The following is a 25,579-nucleotide window of genomic DNA, read 5'->3' on the forward strand; positions in this document are numbered from 1 at the left end:
AAATCAAGGCCTAGTTCGAAAATGTTAGAAAAAAGCTCTTGTCGAATTTGTTTGTTTGTTTTTTTTTTTTTTTGTTGAAAAACATAGTTTGAAAAATAATAATGAAGTTAAAAAAAATACTCCAATCGAACTCAATGAGTATTTAAGTTATTCTTGTAATTTGAAAACGATGGTTATTCTTGTGGAATAAGGTCGATGTAATTTTATCACTTTGGTTAGACTTGGCAAACGTGTCATGTTGTGTCGGGTTCGTGTCGTGTCAAGACATTAAACGGGTTGAAAGGGCTTGACCTTAACCCGACCTGTTTAATTATCGTGTCGTGCCGTGTCAACCCATTTATTTTCGTGTCGGGTTTCGGGTTAACGTTTAGGCCTTGTAAAAGGTTGAAAAGTAAGAGTTGTAGAGGAAAAAAGGAAAAAGCGAAACACTGAAGTTATGAGATGGAACGACAAAATTTATAGTAAGTTTATATTAAGTAACTTTGAAAATTTGAATAATAGTTCTAATTATTAAGTTTGGTCAAGTACAAGTCTATAACATATAATATATTTATAAAAATATGAAATTTATAATAAATAATATATAATTAAACGAATCATATTTGAGTCATATTCGAGTTGAAAATTTTGACCCTAACCCTACCTGTTTAATTATCGTGTCGTGTTGTGTCAACCCGTTTACATAAACGTGTCGAAATCTCTGACCATAACCCGCTAATTTCATGTCGGGTTCGTATCATGTCATGTTTTGCCAGGTCTAATTTTAGTTATGTAAAATATCATTGAAAGGGCCTCCATGTCAATTAACGTAAAGTTAGATGTCTTTTTGTCAATTGAGTAAAGTCTCTAGACATTATTGTAAAATGAGCGAGCGCCTGCCCCTTTTCACGTTTCAGTAAACATTTTTTTTAAATAGCGTCGAAAAGAGGTCTGCTGCAAAAACCCTCGAAGAAGATAAAAAAATCAAATTTCGCGATCTAGGGTTCTTGGCTGCAAGAAATGGTGAGCTCTTTCTCCGTCTGTGTTTTTATCACCTGTTATTTCCGTAAACATGAAAATTCATCCGTTTTTTCTCACACATTTTTAATGCGTTTACTCTTATCATTTACAGGCTGACTCTCCTCGACGAAGGTAAACCCTAAATTCCTAAACTTCGTTTTGTTCTTATTATTTCTCGATTCTTGCTTATTGGCGTGCTTTTCGTTACCTAAAGTTTCTCGATTTGTTAAAACCTACCTGTATTACTGTTTTTATCATGTCGAAACCCTTTACGAGGTTAGACTGTGTTATTCGTTAAATAAAAAGATACTATTAAGAGTATGAAGTGGAGATTCGTGTTGTCAGATTGGAATAGGGTCTGATACTGAATACTGAGCTTCGAGTAGCATGTTATTGTACATCGACATGTCCTTAAACGGAGTTATTGTATTTTCCTTGAGTTTTAATGCAAAATGTTTCAGAGCACACACTATATGTTTTTTCCTTTTTGAGCGTGAATATTTTGAATAGCTTGCTGCGAGTTGGAAGTCTTGATATCTTCATAGGATTGCATGTAATCTTCCAGTTTCCTTATAATTATAATCTATAATACTAGGATATGGAGCCAATAAACTGCAAAGTAAAATCTTTTGTCACTGTATGTTAGCATTTTCTCCAATTTGTATGCCTTGAATCAGAATTTTATGTTTACACTCATCATGTAAGCTTAGCGAATCTACAATTCATCACATAATGCTTCTTGATATAATGCACAGCTTGACAAATGACAACAATGAACATGATTATGTGAAACAATTCTAGTCCCTCTTACAAAATAACAAATATTCAAACAACATCTAGGCTACATACTATGAAATGTCATATTTTGAATGTTTTAAGTGCTTGATGTATGGATATGAATATGATTTCCAGGTATTCACGATCTCCCCCCTATGAAGCACCATCCAGGTCAAGATCCAGGTCAAGGTCTCGATCTAGGTCAAGATCCTGGTCAAGGCCAAGAGGTAGGCCAGCATCAAGGTCAAGATCCAGAAGTCGTGGAAGGGAAGAGGTTGTAAATCCCGGAAATACCCTTTATGTAACCGGCCTCTCCACACGTGTCACACAAGAACAGCTAGAAGAACACTTTTCAAAAGAAGGAAAGGTTAGTTTATTTCCAAGGGCGTAAATGTCTTTTTCTTGGAAATGACTAAAGACTAATACTTTTTCTTTCTTTAGGTGGCCAACTGTTTTCTTGTTGTGGAGCCTCGTTCACGTATATCACGTGGGTTTGCTTTTATAACAATGGATACTCTTGAAGATGCAAATCGCTGCATAAAGCATCTTAACCAGTCTGTTCTTGAACATCGCCAGATAACTGTAGAGAGGGTAAGTTAAGTTAAGTTAAATTAACTTAACCATGGTTTGAAAGTATATTGAGGTTTACTTTACTCTACTGGGTATATTATCAGTTATGTTGGCAGCAATCAATGAATGAATCAATCACAATGCAACTTTTAATCAGCTTGATCAAATGGCCAGCTTCCTTAAACAACAGCATCATTTCACACATGTGTTCAACAACTAAACATAGCAAAAGCTTATTACAACATGGGCATACTTTCAACTAATCAACGGTCATTATCAACTGCAAATATATTCAACTATCAACTAACCGCGGTTAATGGTATCGTTTACCCGAACCTGATATGGGGGTACTGCTAGCCACATGCATTTTTTTTTCTACTCATCCAAAGATTCATGGCTTTTATTTTTTCAAAATATTTTATAATGAAAATTTTGCATGTTGATAATGTGTATGTAGTTGAATGATATTTGAGGTATATGTTTGTTAAAAGAAATTTTACTTGAGGTTGTTTATTTTTATATATTTCAGTCGAGAAGGAAACGTCCAAGAACACCCACACCTGGACATTACTTGGGCCTGAAAAACACTAGGGACACTGGTAAATTTTCCTCCTTTTTTTTTTTTAATCTTTTAGGTAGTGTTTGGTGTGATGGAATAAGAGAAGGAATGGAATGGAATTAGCCAGTTCTTTTGCCAAATGATATAAATGAGATTTATTGTCATGTTTTGTTTAGGCTATCGTGGTGACAGAGGAGGTGGAGGAGGTGGAGGAGGGAGGTATCGTGGTGGCTCTGGGCGGGATGACTATGGATACCGGAGGTCCCCAAGGCGGTCACCACCACCGTATAGAGGTGGCCGTGATTACTCTCCAAGGAGGTCACCGCCACCATACAGAGGTGGTGGTGGTGGTGGGCGGGATTACTCTCCTAGGCGGTCACCTTACTATGGTGGGAGATCAAGGAGGGAGCGAACACGGTCTCCTCCTTATTCCCCACCTTACAGGAGTCCCGAAAGGCACTATGCTCGTCGCTAGAATGCTTAGTTAACTTTTCAATCCAAATATATGTTGTGCTTTTTTCTTTTTTCTTTCTTTCTTTTTTTTTTTTTTTTCTATTGTTGGTTTAAAACGGTGAAATTGGGTCTATCTTGTGAACTCTTATATAATATGTTGCAGACAAGACATCTATGTAGTCTATGCTTATGGTTTTAGTCTTTTAGACATGCTTTTAGTTTTTTAATGTTGGAAAATCAAATATGGCCACAATATGTGGAAGAGTACACATTTTCAACAAGTATGAGTATAGTGGATACATTTTTAGTTACAATGACGATTTAACTGGTTATTAAAAATTATGTGAAGAAGTTCGACTAAACTTATTATTTTGTTGGTAAATTTATTAAGAAAAAACAAGGTACAAGGAGGGTGGGAAATCACTTGAGATTCGAAAGATCACGTCACAAAACATGCATAAAAGTTCAAACGTTGAGTGTACAATTTTGGCCGTGCAATGTGCAAAGTTGTGGTATTTAGGATATAGATCCCGCAAGACATTTTTTTATAGGAAGATAAATTTTTTTTTATATATATTTTTTGACAAACAAAACAAATGATTTAAAAAAAAAAAAAAACAAATGAATCACCAGATGCATCAAAAATAACATGATTCAAAAAAAAAAAAATCTCGATGATTCATTTATATTGTTGTTATTTATTAAAATTGTCATAAAAATAAAATTTTTCTTAATTTATTTAAAAATGAATAAAAAAGATGTTTTATGAAATTTTGTTTGTTCTTTAAAAAAATATGTAGAAAAAAAAACTTCTTACTTTCCTATTAAAATTTTCCTTCTTATTTGATCTTGACTCACGGTATCTATATTCCATTAGACTGTCTGTTATGCATTTGATGAACCATCACGAACCACTAATCAATGATGGTATGTATAGGACGATCACGAACGAAAATCAGAGGGGGGGAAGAAGAAAGACGCCAGAGAGAGAAGAAGAAGAAGGCCATTGGTCGTGGTCCTTCGTCCTCCCCATTACAAATCACCACGACCACGAAGGTTCGGGCTGATGTGCACGGACAACGCTCGTGGCCACGTAGACCACGAACCCCTTTGTTTTTGGTATACCAGACGACCTTATGTGTTGGTCGTGGGTCATGTTCAATGAGATTATTAGTTTTAGCAAACCAGTCAAAAATTGTCTAAAGTATCATTGTTAATTTATATAACTTATTAGTTGTTACATTTATAAGATTTGTATAGTCCTTGGAGAAAATGACTAATATACACTATAAATTTGGATGTAGACGTACTTTTTAGCTCTAAAAATAGGCTACTCGGTAAAAAAGATTATAAATGACTCAACTTTGATCGTTCATAACTTTTATATATAGATTCCATTTGAGTTAATTTTGTTTTTATTGTATTATTTATAAAAAGGGTTACATATTAAACTCCTAATTTAGATGTCAACATTTCATACTCTTTTAGCTCTAAAATAAACTATTTGTGAAAAATGTAAAAATAAACCTTCATAACTTTTGCACATGTATTTCATTTGATATTTGTTAATTATTGGTGATATAGAAATTATCACCATTTAAGTTTTCTTAATCACAAGGACTAACATGCGAAAATCCAAAAGAAAAATCATAGGCCACCAAGATTTTCGCAAGTACTCATCAATTGTTGGGCTTGAGTTGAGTTTTCTGACCCACTAATCTCTTTATTATGTAGATTATGTTTGAGTTTACAAATAACTTCCTCCGTTGATCAGTAAGTTTTATTTTATTAGGTAAAAAATAAAAGATATTATCTCTAATAAATGAAGTTTTTTTTGTCACTTGTCACACTTTTATTTAATTTGCCAAATGTTATTTTTTGGTTATTTTAAATTAATTTTTTTTCCACATGTCATTTAATGTGTTTTTTTTTTCTATTTTATTAAATTTCAAATTATATTTTAATGTAATATTTGCAATAACTGTAGTAATAAATGGATATTATTTCACTAATAAACTTACATTTTAATTTCAAAATTCCCAAATTTAAAGCTCATTAGTTTTTTTTATTTATTTGAATTATTTGTTTAAATTTAAAAAATAAAAAACATTTCCATTATAATAAATCATTATTTTTCTTATTTTTATTATAAATTCAAAATTTTTAAATATTTTGATCTTTATATTTAATATATATATTTTTTAAATTAATCTATATAATACAATACAGGTCTCACAACTATTATTTATTAAATAAAAGAAAATAATTATACTATATATTAAAATTATCCAACCTTAGCTACAGTAAAGTGGCTAAGGTTTGGCATGATTGGTCCCTAGGTATTTGTATATGGTCAATTTTTGTTTTTTTTTCTTCAGGGGCCTTTTAGATCATTTTTAAAATTGGAGTTGTATACGTCTTCTTTGTATTTGTACTTTACCGCCTTTGTAAGCAAATGAGATTAAGATCATTATTATTCTTCTTCACGACTATGTGTTATGGTCTGCTCCCCCACCTCTTTTTATGTATTTCTTCATCCGAGGTCACTGCTTCTCCTTTGCTTGGGTTAGTCCACCGCCTCAACTACCACCGACTCTTCCACTAAGATGAACCTTGAACCCACAAAAAAATTGAAACGACCCAAAAATACGACCATAAATTTGAGTATCATATCATAAAAACCACACACTATGTTTCTCAACCATAATAAAATACTGTGAGGAAAACTGTATCATAACTGAAACATATCATAATCAAGAAACTGAATCAACTCCCAGGATAAAACTGAAGCTGTGGTGTGTGCGATGCCATCATCCCGAGCTCTTCCTTTTGCTTACGGAAGTACCTGAAACCAAAACTGAAACTGTAAGCACGAAGCTTAGTGAGCTCCCCCAAACTACCACATACCAAGCAAAAACATATAAATCACATATTGGGGCCTTGCCCCCTCCATCGGACCGAAGTCCGAAGCTGACTGACTGGGACCTTGTCCCCTCCATCGGACCGAAGTCCGAAGCTGACTGACTGGGACCTTGTCCCCTCTATCGGACCGAAGTCCGAAGCTGACTGAGACCTTGTCCCCTCCATCGGACCGAAGTCCGAACCTGACTGTCTGGGACCTTGTCCCCTCCATCGGGCCGAAGTCCGAAGCTAACTGACTGGGACCTTGTCCCCTACATCGGACCGGAGTCCGAAGCTAACTGACTGAACATAGCATAGCATAACATGTCAACTATCATAAACACATACATCCTGTCCGAGCCACGGAGGCGTCAAACATACTAACTACTGCATTGGACCGGAGTCCTGAAACTACTGCTAACTGAACGGGCCGGCATTGTGGCCTTAGACCCTGTTCCTACTGGAAGGAAACTCACCTCGTGAACTGGCTGCTGTGTGTATGGCTCTGGAAGCTAACTACTGCTGCTCCGGTATCTCCATGGCTACAAATCCGTAACACACTCAATCAAATGCTAATCACTGCACTGGGGTAAAATGACTCTTTTACCTTTGGTCAAAGTCAATTCTCCTGATCAAAGTCAACCCACAGTTGACCTGACTCGCCGAGTTGGGCCGCCAACTCGCCGAGTCCCTATTCTCACTTCTCAACCCTACTCGCTGCTACTCGTCGAGTATGGCATCAACTCGACGAGTTCCCTTTCAAATCTAAAACTTCAAGCAATCTGCATCCGACCCGCCGAGTCGTATGAACAACTCGACGAGTTGTTCTTCGGGCTAAGAAGATTGCCTTGGACTCGCCGAGTTGTATGAACAACTCGCCGAGTCCCTCCATTACTGAGTCTGACCTCAAACTCGCTGAGTCCACTCTACCACTCACTGGTCCCACTCGGCATCACTCAAAAGGGGAAAATCGGGGACTCGCGACTCGACTCGCCAAGTCGCTTGCATGCAACAACTCAAAACTCGATTCTGCTTGAATCTAGTGTATAAAACTTATAGATCTGGACTCCCTTAACTCGATTAGCACGTAAAGATTCTATCTTTATGTGCCCATATGCATCCATGAAGATAAAATAGCTCAAAAAGCATAATAAAGGCTAGATCTAGGGTTTTCATGCAAGGTATCTTCAAAAAGGCAATAGATTCGGGCTCTACAACTCCTAAATGAACAGATCTAAGGATATCTTAATCTACTAAGGCATCCATACAATCATAAGGCTTGAGAAAGGCATCAAACTATTACTAGAAGAGTTCTAATGGAAATTTGAAGCATAAAAGGGGAGGGAATCCGAAGAATACCTCAATGGATTATGATTTGCCCTTGAATCTTTGCTCTACACCTCTTCCCCTTGCTCCTTTCTTCTTCTTCTTCTTCAAGCCTTCAAAAAATCACACAAGAACACTTAAATCACTCAAGAACGGATTAGGGTTTTCTCACAGCTCTCTGAGGGTGAAGGAGGCGAGATTGGGGGCTATAAGGTGGTTTAAATAGTGAGCAACCCGGGGATTTAGGGTTTCTTCCAGACAGGCAGACTCGCCGAGTCCCGAATATGGACTCGCCGAGTCGCCGACTAACACGTGCTCGAAATCCCGTCCCTACTCGGCGAGTCAGGCTATAAACTCGCCGAGTCCCTCTTACAAACTTCTAATTAAATACCATGGAATCATCATACCGGGGACGGGTCGTTAAAATTCTCCCCCACTTATCTCAGACTTCGTCCTCGAAGTCTGCTACGGCTGAATCTGCAAATATCTCTGGGTAGTGCTCTCTCATCTCCTCCTCAGCCTCCCACGTCCACTCAGACCCCTTCCGGTGCTGCCACTACACCTTCACTAACTAAATTTCCTTGTTCCTCAAGGTCTTTGTCTTCCGGTCCAGAATCGCGACCGGCCTCTCAATATAATTCAGGCTGCTATCAACCTGAATATCCTCTAGGGGAACGACTGCTGACTCATCCACCAAACACTTCCTCAACTGAGACACATGGAAAGTGTTGTGGATCTGACTAAGCTCCTCAGGAAGATACAACCGATAAGCAAGCCGACCCACCCGGGCCAAAACCCTGAAAGGACCAATAAACCTGGGACCCAACTTGCCCCTCTTCCGGAACCTGATGACACCCTTCCAAGGTGAGACCTTCAGAAGGACCATATCACCCACCCGGAACTCCAAGTCTGAACGCCTCTTGTCGGCGTAGCTCTTCTGCCGACTCTGCGCAGTCTGCAGTCTACTGCGGACCTGCTGGATCAACTCGGTCGTCTTGAGCACCACCTCTGTGCTCCCAATGACTCGCTGACCGACCTCGCCCCAACAAATCGGGGTCCTACACTTCCTCCCATAAAACATCTCAAAGGGAGGTCGATCAATGCTCGCATGATAACTGTTGTTATACGAAAATTCCGCTAACGGAAGATACGTATCCCAACTGCCACCGAAATCTAAAACACATGCCCTGAGCATGTCCTCGAGAGTCTGAATCGTCCTCTTGCTCTGCCCGTCCGTCTGAGGGTGGAAAACGGTGCTGAAATGGAGACGAGTACCCATCTCGTCGTGGAACCGCTTCCAGAATCTGGATGTAAAACGGACATCTCGGTCTGACACCACCGATACCGGCACTCCATGACATGCCACGATCTCATGCACATAGATATCGACTAACTTTTCTGCCGATATACTCTCCTGGATCGGGATAAAATGAGCACTCTTCGTTAACCGATCCACTACTACCCATATCGAATCTACTCCTCGTGCGGTCCTGGGAAGCTTGGTGACAAAATCCATGGTGATGTCCTCCCATTTCCACACGGGAATGTCTAACGGTTGCATCTTGCCGTGAGGCCTCTGGTGCTCCGCCTTGACCTTCCTGCAGGTCAGGCATCTCTTAACATACCAAGCGACATCCCGCTTCATGCAGGGCCACCAATAATCGGGTCGAAGATCTCTATACATCTTCGTTGCTCCTGGATGGATAGAAAATCGAGACTTATGAGCCTCATCCATCAACATCTGCCGTACCCCACCCCAGTACGGTACCCACACTCTCCCGTGAAGCGTCAGCAACCCCCGGCTGTCATAATCAAACGAGGCTACTCAGCCCACTATCCTCTCACACTTTTGCCTCTCCTCCTTGAGGCCCTCAACCCGAGCCTCCTTGATCCGCTCCAACAATGGAGTGATCAATGTCATCCTCAAACACAAATCTCTGATAGGGGCTGCCGACACTTTGCAGCTTAGTGCGTCGGCCACCACGTTGGCGTTCCCTGGATGGTAAAGGATCTCACAGTCATAATCCTTCAGCACATCCAACCATCTCCTCTGCCTCATGTTCAGACTCGGCTGATCCATAAGGTACCTCAAACTCTTGTGATCCGTGTAGATAGTACAACGGACCCCATAAAGATAATGTCTCCAAATCTTGAGGGCAAACACAACCGCCCCCAGCTCTAAATCATGGGTAAGATAATTAGCCTCGTGAGGCTTCAACTGTCTCGAGGCGTAAGCTATCACATGGCCTCGCTGCATCAACATTGCTCCCATACCTGTGATCGAGGCATCACAGTAGACTACGAAGTCCTTTACTCCCTCTGGCAAGGTAAGGATCGGAGCCTCGCACAATCTCTGTCTGAGGGTCTCGAACGCTGTCTGCTGCTCAGGCCCCCAACGAAATACCACCGACTTCTTGGTCAGTCGGGTGAGCGGCACTGCTATCTTGGAGAAATCTTGAATGAACCTCTGGTAATACCCTGCCTACCCTAGGAAGCTCCGAATCTCAGATGGAGACTTCGGGACCTCCCACTGCATCACGGCCTCTATCTTGGCCGGATCTACCAAAATGCCCTTCTGGTTGACGAGGTGACCAAGGAACTGCACCTCACGCAACCAGAACTCACACTTGGAGAACTTTGCGAAAAATCTCTCCCTCCTCAAAACTTCCAACACCTCCCTTAGGTGCTCCTCGTGCTGCTCCTACGTCTTGGAATATACCAAGATATCATCTATGAATACTATCACTGACCGATCCAGCATCGGCCTACACACGCGATTCATGAGATCCATGAACGCGGCTGGGGCATTGGTGAGCCCAAATGGCATCACCACAAACTCATAATGACCATCTGGTCCTAAAAGCAGTCTTCTGCACATCCTCATCTCTAACCTGCATCTGATGATACCCGGAGCGTAAATCGATCTTGGAGAACCAAGACGCTCCCTGAAGCTGGTCAAACAAATCATCTATCCTCAGAAATGGGTAACGGTTCTTCACCGTTACCTTATTCAACTCCCGATAATCTATACACATACGATGCGACCCATCCTTCTTGCTCACAAACAGGATTGGCGCTCCCCAAGGCGAACTGCTCGGCCGAATGAAACCCTTGTCTAGCAGCTCCTGCAGCTGCGTAAACAACTCCTGCATCTCAGGGGGAGCTAGGCGATACGGTGCCTTGGCTATCGGAGCCGCACCAGGAATCAGGTCGATCCTAAACTCAACCTGCCTCTCAGGAGGTATCCCCGATAAATCCTCGGGAAATATATCCGGTAAGTCTCGCACTATAGGAACATTATCAACTGTCGTCTTGCCCTTCTCCCGGGCATCCAAGACATAAGCTACATAACCGGCGCAACCCTGCTGAAAATAGCGTCTCGCCCTTGCGGCGGAACAAAAGGTCGGTCCGCGTTGTGGCCTCTCGCCCTAAATCACTAACTCTCCCCCACTGGGAGTGCGAACCCTCACTAGCTGAAGCTCATAATCAAGCACCACCCCATTGGGGCTTAGCCAATCCATGCCCACAATAACCTTATTCCCTCGCAGGGGAATAGGAACCAGGTCCACTGAAAACTGCTCATCAAACAACTGAAGAGAACACCCTCTATGCACTCTGCCGACCCTCACGGTCCTATCATCTACTATCTCAACCTCTAATGGACAATCCAGCTCCCCTGGAGCTCTACTAAATCTCTTGCTAAGCGCAAGCGATACGAATGATTGGGTAGCCCCCGAATCGAATAATACCATAGCAGAAATGCCGTTCACAGAGAACGACCCTAAATAAAACATACAATCATAAGCGATAATCAATCAATAATAATAAAGAGATGAAGGGAAGATACATACCCGTCACCACATCAGGAGTCGCTCGCGCCTCCTCTGCTGTCATCTAAAACGCCCTACTCTTCGCCACTGGCATCTCGGCTCGGCCCTGCCGGCCATCTGTAATCCTCAAGGTAGCAGGGGCAGGTGCAGCCACCTTCCCTGCTGCGGCTAAACTCGGACACTGGGACTTTTTATGTCCCCTCTGATTGCACTGAAAGCAAATCAGATCTGATGCTGCAACGGCAGTAGCAGGGGCCGTACAATCCCTGCTCAAATGCCCAATCCGACCGCACTTGTAGCAGCCGGAACTCCCTGCCTTGCACACCCCATCGTGCATCTTCCCACACCTGCCACATTGACTGTGGATCGGCTGACTCCTGGACCTGTGCTCTGAAACCTTGGGCTTTTTGCCCGAACTGTCTGTACCCGAAACCGCCTCCGGTTTCCTCTTCTTCTCCATCTCGAGATCAATCTCCCTCTCCCGAGCCCTGGCAATCATGTCATCCAGCGTTTTACAGCTAGACCGGCTCACAAACTGGCGGATATCGCTCCGCAACATCTCATGATAACGGGCCTTCTTCATCTCCTCATCGGCTGCATACTGAGGAACGAGAAGAGCCCTCTCCCTGAACTTGGCGGTGATCTCCGCCACTGTCTCTGTAGTCTGGGTGAGGTCCTGAAACTCCCTAGCTAACTGTTGCACCTCAATAACCAGTGCAAACTCCGCCCTGAACCTGGTAGAGAAGTCAGCCCAGGTCATGGCGTCCAATGCTGCATCATCTCCAATGGTATGTCCGACCTCCTCCCACCAATCCCGTGCCCTGTCCTTCAAAAGACAGGACGCCAATCTGACCTTGTCCCCCTCGGGGACACCTGCTAGTGCGGAAAGCGTTGGCCACATCCGCCAACCATCTAGTACTCGCTATGGGGTCCCGTGCCCCATGATAGTCCGGAGCTCCACATGCCCTGAACTCCCTGAATGTAAGGGTGCGCGACCCCATCATGGCCGCCACCTCGGCACGGAAGGTGCCCAATCTCTCATCCATCAGCTCAAGGATACCCTCCTTGATCGAACCGAAGATCACAGGAGTCTGCTCTACAATGATACGAGTAATCTCTGAAGAGATAAACTCTCTGGTCTGCTCATCCATACGCTCGTCCCCCGAGCCTGAACCTGATCCCTCCCCGGCACCTCCACTGCCGGCTGCTGGTTTCGAACGCAAAACCACCATGCTGAAACACATCACAACGACATCAGAAAACTGAAATATCTCGAGGGATCATTGATACTACAACTAGCTTCCTGGTCTTGTCTCGGCCTTCCTTGATTCGAGTGCGGATCCTCTGCTTTCAGTAGTACGGGCCCATACTACCTTCCACATCTATCCGTTCTTTCCTCAAGAACTGCCTTGACTCCACCAAGTCACTTCTACTACTACTGATCTCTGCTACTCTCATCCTAGGCTTGCCCTAGGGAAATCTCTGACTCCACTCAACCAGTCCTCAGCTGCTGAAGGCCTCCTTATAATGCTAATTAGCCACCACCTGAACACCATCACATGTGACGAGGCTCAAATAATCCTTCAAGTAAAAGACTCGTCCCTATAACGGTTGGACTCAGACAAGAGCTGCGCAATAGGGAAAATTCTAGCACTATGAGATTATTCAACCCTGATCACATGTGGTGTGACGTGTTCACCTAATGGCTAACTCCCATCACTCAGAGTCCCACAAAGCACAAAGCAAGCAACATTCGAACACAAGAACTACTCAAGCAATCCTATCCCCATAACGAGGAAACTGTACTAGCATACAATGCTAAGCTCATACTATCAGGCATAACCTAAACAGGCTATCCTACTGCTGTCTACTCAATACTAGCATGCAATACTCATAAAGTTGTAACACATAAAGCAGGCACATAAGGCATCCTCCTAGATCCTTAGTCCTATACTAGCATGCTGTTCTACTGAAACTGAAACTGAACAAATAACTTGTATGGGTAATTTGGGAGTACTTACTTGAGCTCGGCTGATCGCATGCACCACACCCTTATCTCGTTTTAAAAAAATTTCCTTTCTTTCTAAGTGCTTTTAAAATTCTTTTAGAAAACATTTTTTTTCTTTTTAAAAACCTTTTATTTTCCCTTAGTTTGAGTTCAGATACACCCGGAAGTGTATCCGAATCCCTCAAACCAAGGCTCTGATACCAACTTGAAACGACCCAAAAATACGACCATAAATTTGAGTATCATATCATAAAAACCACACACTATGTTTCTCAACCATAATAAAATACTGTGAGGAAAACTGTATCATAACTGAAACATATCATAATCAAGAAACTGAATCAACTCCCAGGATAAAACTGAAGCTGTGGTGTGTGCGATGCCATCATCCCGAGCTCTTCCCTTTGCTTACGGAAGTACCTGAAACCAAAACTGAAACTGTAAGCACGAAGCTTAGTGAGCTCCCCCGAACTACCACATACCAAGCAAAAACATATAAAGCACATACTGGGGTCTTGCCCCCTCCATCGGACCGAAGTCCAAAGCTGACTGTCTGGGACCTTGTCCCCTCCATCGGACCGAAGTCCGAAGCTAACTGACTGGGACCTTGTCCCCTACATCGGACCGGAGTCTGAAGCTAACTGACTGAACATAGCATAGCATAACATGTCAACTATCATAAACACATACATCCTATCCGAGCCACGGAGGCGTCAAACATACTAACTACTGCATTGGACCGGAGTCCTGAAACTACTGCTAACTGAACGGGCCGGCATTGTGGCCTTAGACCCTGTTCCTACTGGAAGGAAACTCACCTCGTGAACTGGCTGCTGTGTGTATGGCTCTGGAAGCTAACTGCTGCTGCTCCGGTATCTCCCCGGCTACAAATCCATAACACTCTCAATCAAATGCTAATCACTGCACTGGGGTAAAATGACTCTTTTACCCTTGGTCAAAGTCAATTCTCCTGATCAAAGTCAACCCACAGTTGACCTGACTCGCCGAGTTGGGCCGCCAACTCGCCGAGTCCCTATTCTCACTTCTCAACCCTACTCGCTGCTACTCGTCGAGTATGGCATCAACTCGACGAGTTCCCTTTCAAATCTAAAACTTCAGGCAATCTGCATCCGACCCGCCGAGTCGTATGAACAACTCGACGAGTTGTTCTTCGGGCTAAGAAGATTGCCTTGGACTCGCCGAGTTGTATGAACAACTCGCCGAGTCCCTCCATTACTGAGTCTGACCTCAAACTCGCTGAGTCCACTCTACCACTCACTGGTCCCACTCGGCATCACTCAAAAGGGGAAAATCGGGGACTCGCGACTCGACTCGCCGAGTCGTTCTTCCGACTCGCCGAGTCGCTTTCATGCAACAACTCAAAACTCGATTCTGCTTGAATCCAGTGTATAAAACTTATAGATCTGGACTCCCTTAACTCGATTAGCACGTAAAGATTCTATCTTTACGTGCCCATATGCATCCATGAAGATAAAATAGCTCAAAAAGCATAATAAAGGCTAGATCTAGGGTTTTCATGCAAGGTATCTTCAAAAAGGCAATAGAACCGGGCTCTACAACTCCTAAATGAATAGATCTAAGGATATCTCGATCTACTAAGGCATCCATACAATCATAAGGCTTGAGAAAGGCATCAAAATATTACTAGAAGAGTTCTAATGGAAATTTGAAGCATAAAAGGGGAGGGAATCCGAAGAATACCTCAATGGATTCTGATTTGCCCTTGAATCTTTGCTCTACACCTCTTCCCCTTGCTCCTTTCTTATTCTTCTTCTTCTTCAAGCCTTCAAAAAATCACACAAGAACACTTAAATCACTCAAGAACGGATTAGGGTTTTCTCACAGCTCTCTGAGGGTGAAGGAGGCGAGATTGGGGGCTATAAGGTGGTTTAAATAGTGAGCAACCCGGGGATTTAGGGTTTCTTCCAGACAGGCAGACTCGCCGAGTCCCGAATATGGACTCGCCGAGTCGCCGACTAACACGTGCTCGAAATCCCGTCCCTACTCGGCGAGTCAGGCTATGAACTCGCCGAGTCCCTCTTACAAACTTCTAATTAAATACCATGGAATCATCATACCGGGGATGGGTCGTTACAAAAATCTCACCGGTGCTCCCTCTTCTTCTTCCACCCCATTGCCTTGCTCTCTCGCCAAAGATCGTATGATCGAGTAACAACGAAAGATGCTACTGAAGAGCTGGTGACGTCGACGACAAACCTTCTCCTTTTCTACATGGATTGAAGCTTTCATCTTCGATTGGAGAACATTCGGCGTCTTCATTTCTGTTTTAGCTTAGAAAATCGATTCCCTTCCTCCTCCGTCGTTTTGCTATTCCAGGTTTGGTGTTTGCCATCTACCTTTTTTTTTTTTCTGTTTCCGTGTACTGCCATCTGTTGGGAATGGAAGAAAGAAGCATGTGTATATGCCTTTGACTCAACCTCCATCTGTCAAACGGATTTACAGACCCAATTCTTATCCAGGTATTAGTAGCCCTAGAAAAGATGTATATGCCTGAATTAGTCTACTGATTTAGAGACCAATTCTTATCCTCACTTTACAGTTCCATGTTTACTTTAGCCATATAAGGGATATGCTTTTCAACCCTTGTCTTTTAATTATGTATGATTCACAAAGTGCATATTGTCATTAAAAAACTTATTGTGATTTTGGTGTGGATGCGAGGTGGTAATGGAGGTGGGTGAATGATGGCTTGATTGGAGAAATAAGGGAGGTGGTTGACGGTTGTTTTAAGTGGGAATGGTGGAGAAGTGGTGGTCAGGAGTGGGGGTGATGATGGATTTGTTGGATTAGTGTCTAAGTCCATAACTATTTTGGTATGTACTTGACCCGATGGTGCTTGGTCCTTTTGGGTTGCCTTCACCAAAGCAACTTGATAGGATGAATTATGAAGAGAAAGGATTAAATATGATTTATTAATATATTATGGGAATAATATATTAAAGGAGAAATCATATTGTTTAATTAATATTAGTCAAGAATTAATTAGTAATTAGGTTTGTGACTAAAAGAGATTAATTAAACTTAAGGGAATGGAATTGTAATTATAAGATAATTGCAATTTGGGCCATGGATTGCCTTATATTATAAGGTGGACGAATTCTATGGGGGAAGCCCATATGAAATCGTCCAAGGCCTTAAGGAAAAGGCTCCATGGGTTGCTTAGGGCTTAAGCATCTAAATTAGGGTTTCCTTGTTAGATATATAACCCTAATAGCCTAACTATATATAGATCCCTTAAGGACCAAAAACGTGGCTAAGCTTCTTGCTAGGGTTTCAGACGAGTTTTGGTAGCCTCCATCCTCTCTCCTCTTCATCCTCTTGCTTATGGTGTTTGTGAACCATTAGAGGAGTGACACTTGTGACTCTCAGCTTTCTAAAGTCAATATAAGGAGGAATTGGGATTGTTATTGCTACATAACAATCAAGGTAATATCTTAAACCTAATTATATGTTAATATCGATTCCCATATGCTAGAATTAGGGTTTATAGCCTTGGATTACTTGCATGTACAATAGAGAAACCTAGATCCAAGCATTAGGGTTTGTATGAGCACATAGGATGTCTTATGACCAAAACCCATCAGGATTAACGTGTTGTTTTCATTGAAGGATGTTCATCAGGGTTATTTTAACTTTACCTTGGTAATTCATGAAGCTATTCCGATTCCCAGGTGACGATTGTTCATCCCTCTTTCTATATGCTTTCAATTTCATGTTTGTTTAAGTGTGTTCTTAATTTTAATTTATTTGTTCGAATATAAGAATGGGCAAGTAGAATGAAGCTTAACGATAGACTTTACTTGCTCAGGTATCAGCCGCCAAATATTAGTAATGTAACAACTCTGAAGTAAGAATTCCTTTTCAGCATATCTTGGCACACAATCAACACCTAGACAATCAGCAGCTTCTTGAACCTTCAATCACGTGCATTCTCCCATTTAGATTAATTAGAGAAAAAGACAAAAATGCCCCTAAAAAAACTTGAGATTTACACGAGCGATTGCATTAGCAGTTTCAGTTGGTGCTATTCTAGGGCTGCTCACTATTGATTTCACCTTCAAATCAAATTACAAAAAAAAAAAAAAAAAAAACTGTATAGTTCCAAGCATGTCCATAGGCATGTTACTGTTATCAGATTCAGAATCACTACCCTGTTAAAAAAATCTCAAGAAAACCAAATTAGGGAAATTAAGAAAACAAACAAATTTTTTTTTCACATACTGGTTTATTTATTAATATCACCTCAGGGTTTCCATGGCAGACAAGTACAATCCGTTTACTAGCTTTCCTCCCTGCAGAGCTTCCAGAAGCAATAGGGGAGCTTGGAGTTTGATTTAATCTGGTAAGACATATATATGGAGATCCACCTTCAGGTTGTGGGACAAAATCTAGCACACTTACACCACAGTTGCTTTGAAGTAAAATACATTGAATCAACATCAGGTATGACGTTCTTTCAAATTTTTCCTAACCACAATCATAACAGACTTCTATTTTTAAATGAATCTAGAAATCCAAAAGTTTTTTATTTTCATTTCATGGATTATATCTTTTCCGTCTCTATTGCATCTTTGATTGATTAAACCTATTTCTAATAAGGACCTTTTTTTGCCTACTACTTGTTTGATAAAATGCCACAATTAATGAAAAAATAAATATCCAAACGTTAGCAGGTGGATGATAAAATTATGCAGCATTTGTACGAGATATTGGTGTTCTATCAGCAGATACATATCTTTTTGAGCAGGTAAATTAAATTATATATATTTTTGGTTAACATGTGGTGAAGGGAAACATTTTCAGTTTGATGAAAAGTGAAAACTACTTGAATGGTTGTCGTATGATTTTTTTAATAATATTTATGAATGTTGAGGAGGGTTTTAACAAATTGTTGATGTTTAATTAATTATTTCCCGAATTAATTGACCGTTGCATTGATTTCCTATCTTCATCTTAAAACAATTTTATGTTATAACTTCCATACAAATTATGTATGATATGTTTTGTTGATAATATTGTTCTTTGTTTACTCTATTAAAGAAAGAAGTTGTTCAACTTACTTGTGACTGTGAAAGACATTTTGGGACACAATCTGGTGGAATGGATCAGGTATATACATATAATATTTCTCATAAACCAATGAACTTTTCAAGTAATTACATTTTGTGCTTAAATGCAAAAAATTAACATCATACTTTCCTTTATAATAAATGAAAGTGGAATGGTATAATGAACGCATAGGAAGTAACTTGAAAGTACAATGTTATAATTTGTATTTTTTTATTGAACTAGGCAATATCCGTAATGGAAAAACGGGATTTGCTGACCTAATAGATTTCAACCCTCTTCGTGCAACTGATGTGCAACTGCCAGCTGACGGAACTTTTCTAATTGCTCATTCATTGGCTGAATCACAGAAAGTTGTAACTGCTGCAACAAACTACAATAATCGTGTTGTTGAATGTTGTTTAGCTTCTGTAAGATTAAAGAAAAGTCTTTTTTTCATTATTTTTGTGTTGCTTCAATGGTTTGATTGGTTTGATGGAATGGAATGACCCATTACATTCCGTTCAACAAAACAAATAGTTTCTTTTCTTCATTCTAGTAGAATGAATCATTCCATTCCTTTTCCAATTTCATTGTTGTATGTCCCTAAATCCTCCATAACAAATGGGGCCTATGCGGCAAGTAGCCGACTAATATTCTATATTTACCTCTCTTACATTCTAATTTTGCTTTTCACTTTCCACCTATTTTCCTAATAATCATTCTATTTTTGAAAACTCTATATTTATTTATTTTTTGCAGATTTTATTAGGCATAAAACTCAGAATGGAACCTGAAGAGGCAATTTCAAAAGTGAAAACCATTTCTGATGTAGAAGCTTTATGTGCATCCTTTGTTGGGGCCCATGGGTCTTCCAACCCTACCATTGCTGTTAAGGTATTCATTCGGCTACCAAAAATGATGACATGGCACGAGTGTCGCCATGTCATCATCTAACTCCTATAATATATTTATATTCGACGTTTTGCTTTAAACGGTAAAAAACATATAACTTGGTTGCTATCTTTGGTTAAAAATAAAAATATATCTGAAAGAGGAGCCTTATACATCTAATGAAATTGAGATAATCACCGGTAAAAGCTTAGATTCCATAATTCTTGACTCTGCCACTTCACTGGATGTGATAAAAGCTGCCACACATTACAAGTTATTCCAGGTAACTTCACAAAATACCAACCTATTTTCTCATGTATTCCATCAGTTATTTTTTTTTACTTTAAAAAACTTTCATTTGTAATTATTTTTTGAATCACTATATAGTTAACATTTTTTTTTTGTAAATTTGTTCTATCAGAGAGCCTTCCATGTGTACTCGACAGCGAAACGTGTATATGCTTTCAAGGATGTGGTGTCATCAAATTCTGAGTGAGTCTCACTATTTTCTATGATTTTATATTTTTTTATAAATAAACTTTGTTTATATCTTTTTAAAGTCCGGAATATGGGTAATATTGGAATTTGTTTTTGCATTGAATAGGAGAGGTTGAAGAACCTTGACGATCTTATGAATGACGATCACCATAGTTGCAGTGTTCTATTTGAGTGCAGGTTTAGGCTTTATTTTTCCTTTCTAATTTTTAACAAAAAGCAAATTATGGTTGTTACGGGAAGTTTCACCCTTTTTGATGATTGTAATTTTAATTTCAGAATTTTAGAAATTGTATTTGTTGTGCTTTTTCCAGTTATATGTAATTTGAATTTCGTATTGGGGTTTTTCCAATCTCACAAACAAATTTCTTCTGTAAAAATATGATATTTATTGTTTTGTTTGTGTAGATGAAGTTTAGTTTCACCAACCGATCTCAAGGGTTTGGATTTGTCATTTTTGTTAGTGAATAAGTTATTAATGAAATGTTATCTAATGTTAAGTTGCATTGTTGAGCTACTGAAAAATGACAAAAACTACAAAAAAAATTCATACCCCATGTAGCGGGGGTTCCCACCTAGTTACTAATAAGCAATATATGATCTTTAAACTTTTTTTTTCTTTGGTTGGTTCTTGCCTTCTTAGAAGAGAGTAAGGACTAATATATATAGTGTTACCTATGAAAACTGATTATGGCCCATAAACCCTGTGGTATCATGTAAACGCATATAATTAAGCAGATTAAAGGGAATCAAATTTGCGTATTGTGGGAATCAAATTTGCGTATTATGGTTGAACAAAACGACACAAATGTTTATATGATTAGTAAAGTTGAACTTTGTGACTAGTTAACCCGTGTGACACAAACACCGCCCTAGCCGGCAGTAATCCCCTTTAGTCTCGGAATACTTCGGTTACCTGAGGCTCCGCCATAACCATGCCCACACCTCAGTGGACTATACCCTTCTTCTCCACACTGCTCGACTACTGTTCTTCCACAAGAAATTTACGTATACTCAAAAAACTACATGCCCGAATGATAATCACAGGAATCTCCCACCACGATTTCATTCGTGCAAAACTCGTCTCATCGTATTCAGTTTGTGCTCAATTGCTCGAGGCATCCATTATCTTCTCACTCACTAATCGCCGATCCACTTTCCTCTACAACACCCTTATTCGAGCCTTCTCTTCTCTAAATCACTTCTCCGATTCTCTCATCCTTTTCCGCGAAATGCTCCGTGCTCATAAACCCTTAGACCGCCACACTCTACCCCCGGTCCTCAAATCCTGTGCCGGTGTTCCAGCTCTACGACTCGGACGCAACGTCCATGTCCTTGTTTTCTCAAACGGGTTTGATACCGATGTTGCTAATTTAAATTCTTTAGTAACAATGTATAGCAAGGGAGGTGATTTAGTAAGTGCCCAGAAGGTGTTCGATGAAATGTCCGAAAGAAACGTGGTTACATGGTCGGCAATGATGAGTGGGTATGGATTGTACGGGAGATGTGAAGAAGTGTTTGAACTGTTTGAGAGAATGGTTGGTGATGAGGTGGTGCCAGATGAACTGACATTTACAGCGATTCTTACTGCGTGTAGTCATGGTGGATTGACTGAGAAAGGGAAAGAGTACTTTGAGATGATGAAAGATAGATGTGGATTGAGGCCATGTTTGGAACATTACACTTGTATGGTTGATATGTTGGGGAGGTCAGGGAAAGTGGAGGAGGCGGTGGCTATGGTTAAAGAGATGGATGTTGTTCCAGATGAGGCTTTAATGGGTGCATTGGTGGCTGCGTGTAAGACTCATGGAAAGGTGGAATTAGCTCAGAGATTATTAATTGAAATGACCTATGCAAGAAGGTCAATCTCAACATAATGGATACATAACACATTTCAGATCATGGACTATGATAAAGATTGTATAAAGTTTCAACAGTGAAATCAGTGTTACAAGTTACAATATGCTTTAATTCACAAATTCCTTAAAAGTCCAACATATTTACTATCTTAACAAATTCACAAATCATGTTGTTAGAATATCGGGCAGTGCGGGCGAGTGGGATCCCATGACTTTGCCTCCAACATCAGGGAAATTCTCAAATCCGGGCAGCGAGCTCACCTTCCCATCACCATTAACTTGTAATGGATACCTTAAAAGATGACCTTCCAATGCTGTATACTTCTCATCTGTATATCGTTTCCAGTTATCTTCAGCTATTTTATTAACACTATTTACACACTCCAAACTTTCTGGCTCCATGTAGCATTTCTTTAATGCCCCCAAATGTTCAGCCCATAACGACATTCTATAACCATACACCTGAAATTTGTATTGTTTTGCAAAATTATTATTTTTAAGATAAAAAAAGAAGGGCAAGATATTGTAGGTGTGGTGATGTGATATGACACCTGTCCATATGGGTGTTGGTTTTTTGATGCCCACGTGTGATGGGGTTGATATGAACCCATGGCTATTTCGGTGTCTTTTGAACCAGCTAACGATCTTTGATTAATGTTGGCAGACCCGAGGATTACATACTCATCATCCACTATCATTCCTTTAGCGTGTACATAAATCATGAATCTCATGAACTTTTGTGAATCTGAGACCTATAATACAATCAACTTGTAAACCAAATGGACAAACTGTTGTATGTATAAATGATATTTAGAAAACATTTTGATAAAATGACTCTACAATTGGATAAACAGAAGGAAAAAATAGACGAAGACTTTCTCTTTTAAGTAGAAAGAAACATATATAGCAGAATCAATGATATACCTTGTCATCTGAAAATAATTGATTCATTTTAAAAGGCAGTTCTTCCCGTTTCCCAAGGCAATAGAAATTTAAGTAGTCTTGAGGGTGTGCTTTTAGTTGCATGGATTTGATTGCTTGTGTAACAACGTTGTACATCATTTGCATTGTCTGCCTCTGCAGATTCCAACATTTTGGACGTTAGATTATCCATTGAAATATGTATCTTAATATTTGCTTTTGGTTTGAACCATTTTATACTGTATTTTTGTGATTATATTTTTTTAAAGAAATTAAATAATACCTGCCAATAAAGAATTTCTTGCACTGTAGCAGAAGTTGGGACACCCTCAGGCCACATTGGTATCACAACATAAACCGAAAATCTCTCATTCTGTCTTATCTTACTTGCTATTTTTTGAGCCAACTCCATAGGGATTAAGTTATCAGCTCCTAAAAATTATCGAAATATCCACATGTTATCAAACACAGATTACAAGATTTTGAAATTAAAATGAAAATTGGAACCTGCGTTTTCATATGACCATGCGTATGATGATCCAATGAAATATTGATTTTCAATGTAAATGAAATGCTGAGCTGATCGAATCGCTTGGATATATGCTGTTTGAATACTCTTGTCTATAACCATATTTTTTGCAGTAATAAGATTCTGCAAATAAACATCAAAACATATTAATACTAAGTAAGTATCATATGATGGTCATATTCAGAATTATTTAGATATAAAAGAGAAAAAGAAGCTTCAATTGTTAACCTGTGCCTCAGCAACATCCACAGTTTTGGGAAATCCTTTCAAAGATCCAGAATCAATAGACCGAAAAATCTACAATGTAAAAAAACCATGAGTTTATGTAAGAAAGAGACTATTTTTTTGGAGGAAGTTGATGAAAATCATGAAATTTGTCACCTGAACGTGCCAGTTTTCAGGGTCTTCTTCACTGGACACGTGTAACATTGGATCATCTTCAGGAACAATGGTGTGATCTCCATGTTCTGGAACAGGATACTTAGGGCTAGCAATCCATGAAATTCTGTCAATTTTTAACAATGCATCATCTTTCCAATGAGCCATTCTTTTAGCAACTAATGCAAATTCACGCCATTTTGTAGCTTTTCTCCATCGTTGTTCAAAGTTTAGAAGAACATCATATGCAGCAGGACCATCGATTTTGCAGTGTAAGTCATGCCATGGCTGCCTTGGGGCCTTTGTTCCTGCCTAATTTGGATAATAAGAAAATGGAAATTGGAAATCAATCATTGCAGAATAATGGAAGGTGGGAATGGCAAACTCACAGGGAAGGTAGGTTGGTGAAAATCGTCTCTGAATACAGATTCAAGATCTTTAAATAATCTATGTTCAGGTGTGTCATATCTTCCATCACAGAGATCAAGACCCCCTAAAAAGGCTGTAATCTTTCTGTTATTGTGGTATGATAATGATTGTGTATCCACGAGAACACATTTCTGATGGTGTGTAAAAGCACCTCCAACAACCTGTTGTTTGAAAAGCCCTAGTTTACCACTTCCATAGCGAGGTGAAAGCACACAGTGCACAGATGAATGCCTGAAAAACTTCCTGGTTTCTTCATCGTGAGTTTGCATTACTCCAGTCTGAATCGATCACCATTAAGACAATTAGCTCAGATCGATCAAACCACATTGAACAATTAGAATGCTGAATTGTAGATTGATATTGAAATCTTACCGTGTTAATGAACAGCTTGCTGTGAGAAGTTTTATCATCCCAAACCAACAACAAAACCCTAACCCCTTCTTCGGATTTGTATTTGAGCAATTCACCAAGTGTCAAGTCACCACCTCTGGGCAATTCACGAGTGGGTTCTCTGATTAGTTTAACTTTGTCAAAAATGGACCAACCGACGATGTATATCATATGATGAGCTGATGATATAGCCTCACATATATCTTCCCAACACGAATTGTGCTCATAAACCTTACCTCCGTCCAATTCAATCTTAGGCATCATAGATCCAGGCATGATGTGAGCATCCTGATATAATCTCACCTCAGAACCTTTCCTCACCGGAAAATATGTGTTCCGGACGCCTTTCAGCTCCGGATCTCCAGCAATCCCGTGCCGGTAAAGCGGATTAGTTTCACAGGGTACGAACTTCATCTCCAGCCTCAGCGACGCGTCATCCTTGCGTGAATTTTTCAGAGGGAACCAACCGCTGATCACTTTTCCGGTAGCGATCTCCTCCGCAGGGATGTGAACGAACCCCAACAAATCAGCTCCGAAAATATCGTCGTCTTTCACTTCGAACTCCAAGTGAACAAGCTCGTGAGCTAACGGAATGATAAATCGCTCGTTCCACCTTGGGTTTTTGGAGTTTTTCAACACACGCGTACGTGCGACGGCTGCTTGAGGCACCGATACTTTGACGTAAGGATCGCTTGCAATGATCTTCCGACCGCTGGAACGCAGTTTCTTGTCTGGGGATCCAGCGGTAGAGGTGTCTTCCGGGCAAGAATCGAAGGACACGCAACGGAGGATGTGACCGGTGACTACATCCATATTCGGTAAGTTTTGAGCTTCGATAACTTGGAGATATAAATCACCATGTAAGAATACAACCTTCGCTGAAGCATTATCCGCCATTTTGCAATTTGAGAAGCGGATTAAACAAATCGAACAACCTCAATATCCGAAAACAATCAATGAACTACAAAACGCACGTAATCTACACAGGTTATGAAGTGTTTTCTGTGAATATTTGGCACAGTAGCTAATTGAACGGAGGTGAGCTTATAACAATGGCGTCGCCACCATCCGTTCGCGCCATAATCAGCTAGAAACTGTTGTATGGGAAAATCTCTTGGGCGCGGTGGTATTTATAGTACATTTTGATTTAATTACATAAAACACCCTTAAGGT

The 25,579-nt window shown here is 40.3% G+C and overlaps 4 protein-coding genes across 4 annotated transcripts; 3 read left to right on the forward strand and 1 right to left on the reverse strand.

The window, feature by feature from the left end:
• Window positions 1-885: 885 nt before the first annotated feature.
• On the forward strand, window positions 886-3,564 carry LOC111902569 (serine/arginine-rich splicing factor SR45a). Its single transcript, XM_023898393.3, has 6 exons — window positions 886-1,002; window positions 1,112-1,131; window positions 1,912-2,143; window positions 2,218-2,367; window positions 2,876-2,945; window positions 3,082-3,564. Exons 1-6 carry the CDS (start codon window positions 1,000-1,002, stop codon window positions 3,378-3,380), a joined length of 774 nt encoding a protein of 257 aa, XP_023754161.1. The 5' UTR covers window positions 886-999; the 3' UTR covers window positions 3,381-3,564.
• Window positions 3,565-18,153: 14,589 nt separating this feature from the next.
• Window positions 18,154-20,371, forward strand: LOC111902588 (galactokinase). The gene is made up of 11 exons (XM_052768974.1): window positions 18,154-18,212; window positions 18,255-18,267; window positions 18,506-18,574; window positions 18,683-18,689; window positions 18,758-18,942; window positions 19,274-19,408; window positions 19,569-19,688; window positions 19,827-19,880; window positions 20,010-20,080; window positions 20,180-20,192; window positions 20,309-20,371. Exons 1-11 carry the CDS (start codon window positions 18,154-18,156, stop codon window positions 20,369-20,371), a joined length of 789 nt encoding a protein of 262 aa, XP_052624934.1.
• Window positions 20,372-20,660: 289 nt separating this feature from the next.
• Window positions 20,661-22,147, forward strand: LOC111902571 (pentatricopeptide repeat-containing protein At1g06140, mitochondrial). The gene has a single exon (XM_023898395.3). The coding sequence runs from the start codon at window positions 20,836-20,838 to the stop codon at window positions 21,775-21,777; it is 942 nt and encodes a 313-aa protein (XP_023754163.1). The 5' UTR covers window positions 20,661-20,835; the 3' UTR covers window positions 21,778-22,147.
• Window positions 21,800-25,489, reverse strand: LOC111902570 (phospholipase D delta). Its single transcript, XM_023898394.3, has 9 exons — window positions 24,389-25,489; window positions 23,977-24,294; window positions 23,591-23,899; window positions 23,438-23,506; window positions 23,188-23,332; window positions 22,964-23,112; window positions 22,684-22,836; window positions 22,311-22,511; window positions 21,800-22,221 (listed from the first exon to the last, which is right to left on the reverse strand). The coding sequence occupies exons 1-9, from the start codon at window positions 25,301-25,303 to the stop codon at window positions 21,925-21,927; spliced, it is 2,556 nt and encodes an 851-aa protein (XP_023754162.1). The 5' UTR covers window positions 25,304-25,489; the 3' UTR covers window positions 21,800-21,924.
• Window positions 25,490-25,579: the final 90 nt, after the last annotated feature.

This window comes from Lactuca sativa, chromosome 2 (assembly GCF_002870075.4).
Source record: "Lactuca sativa cultivar Salinas chromosome 2, Lsat_Salinas_v11, whole genome shotgun sequence".
NCBI classification, from domain to species: domain Eukaryota; kingdom Viridiplantae; phylum Streptophyta; class Magnoliopsida; order Asterales; family Asteraceae; genus Lactuca; species Lactuca sativa.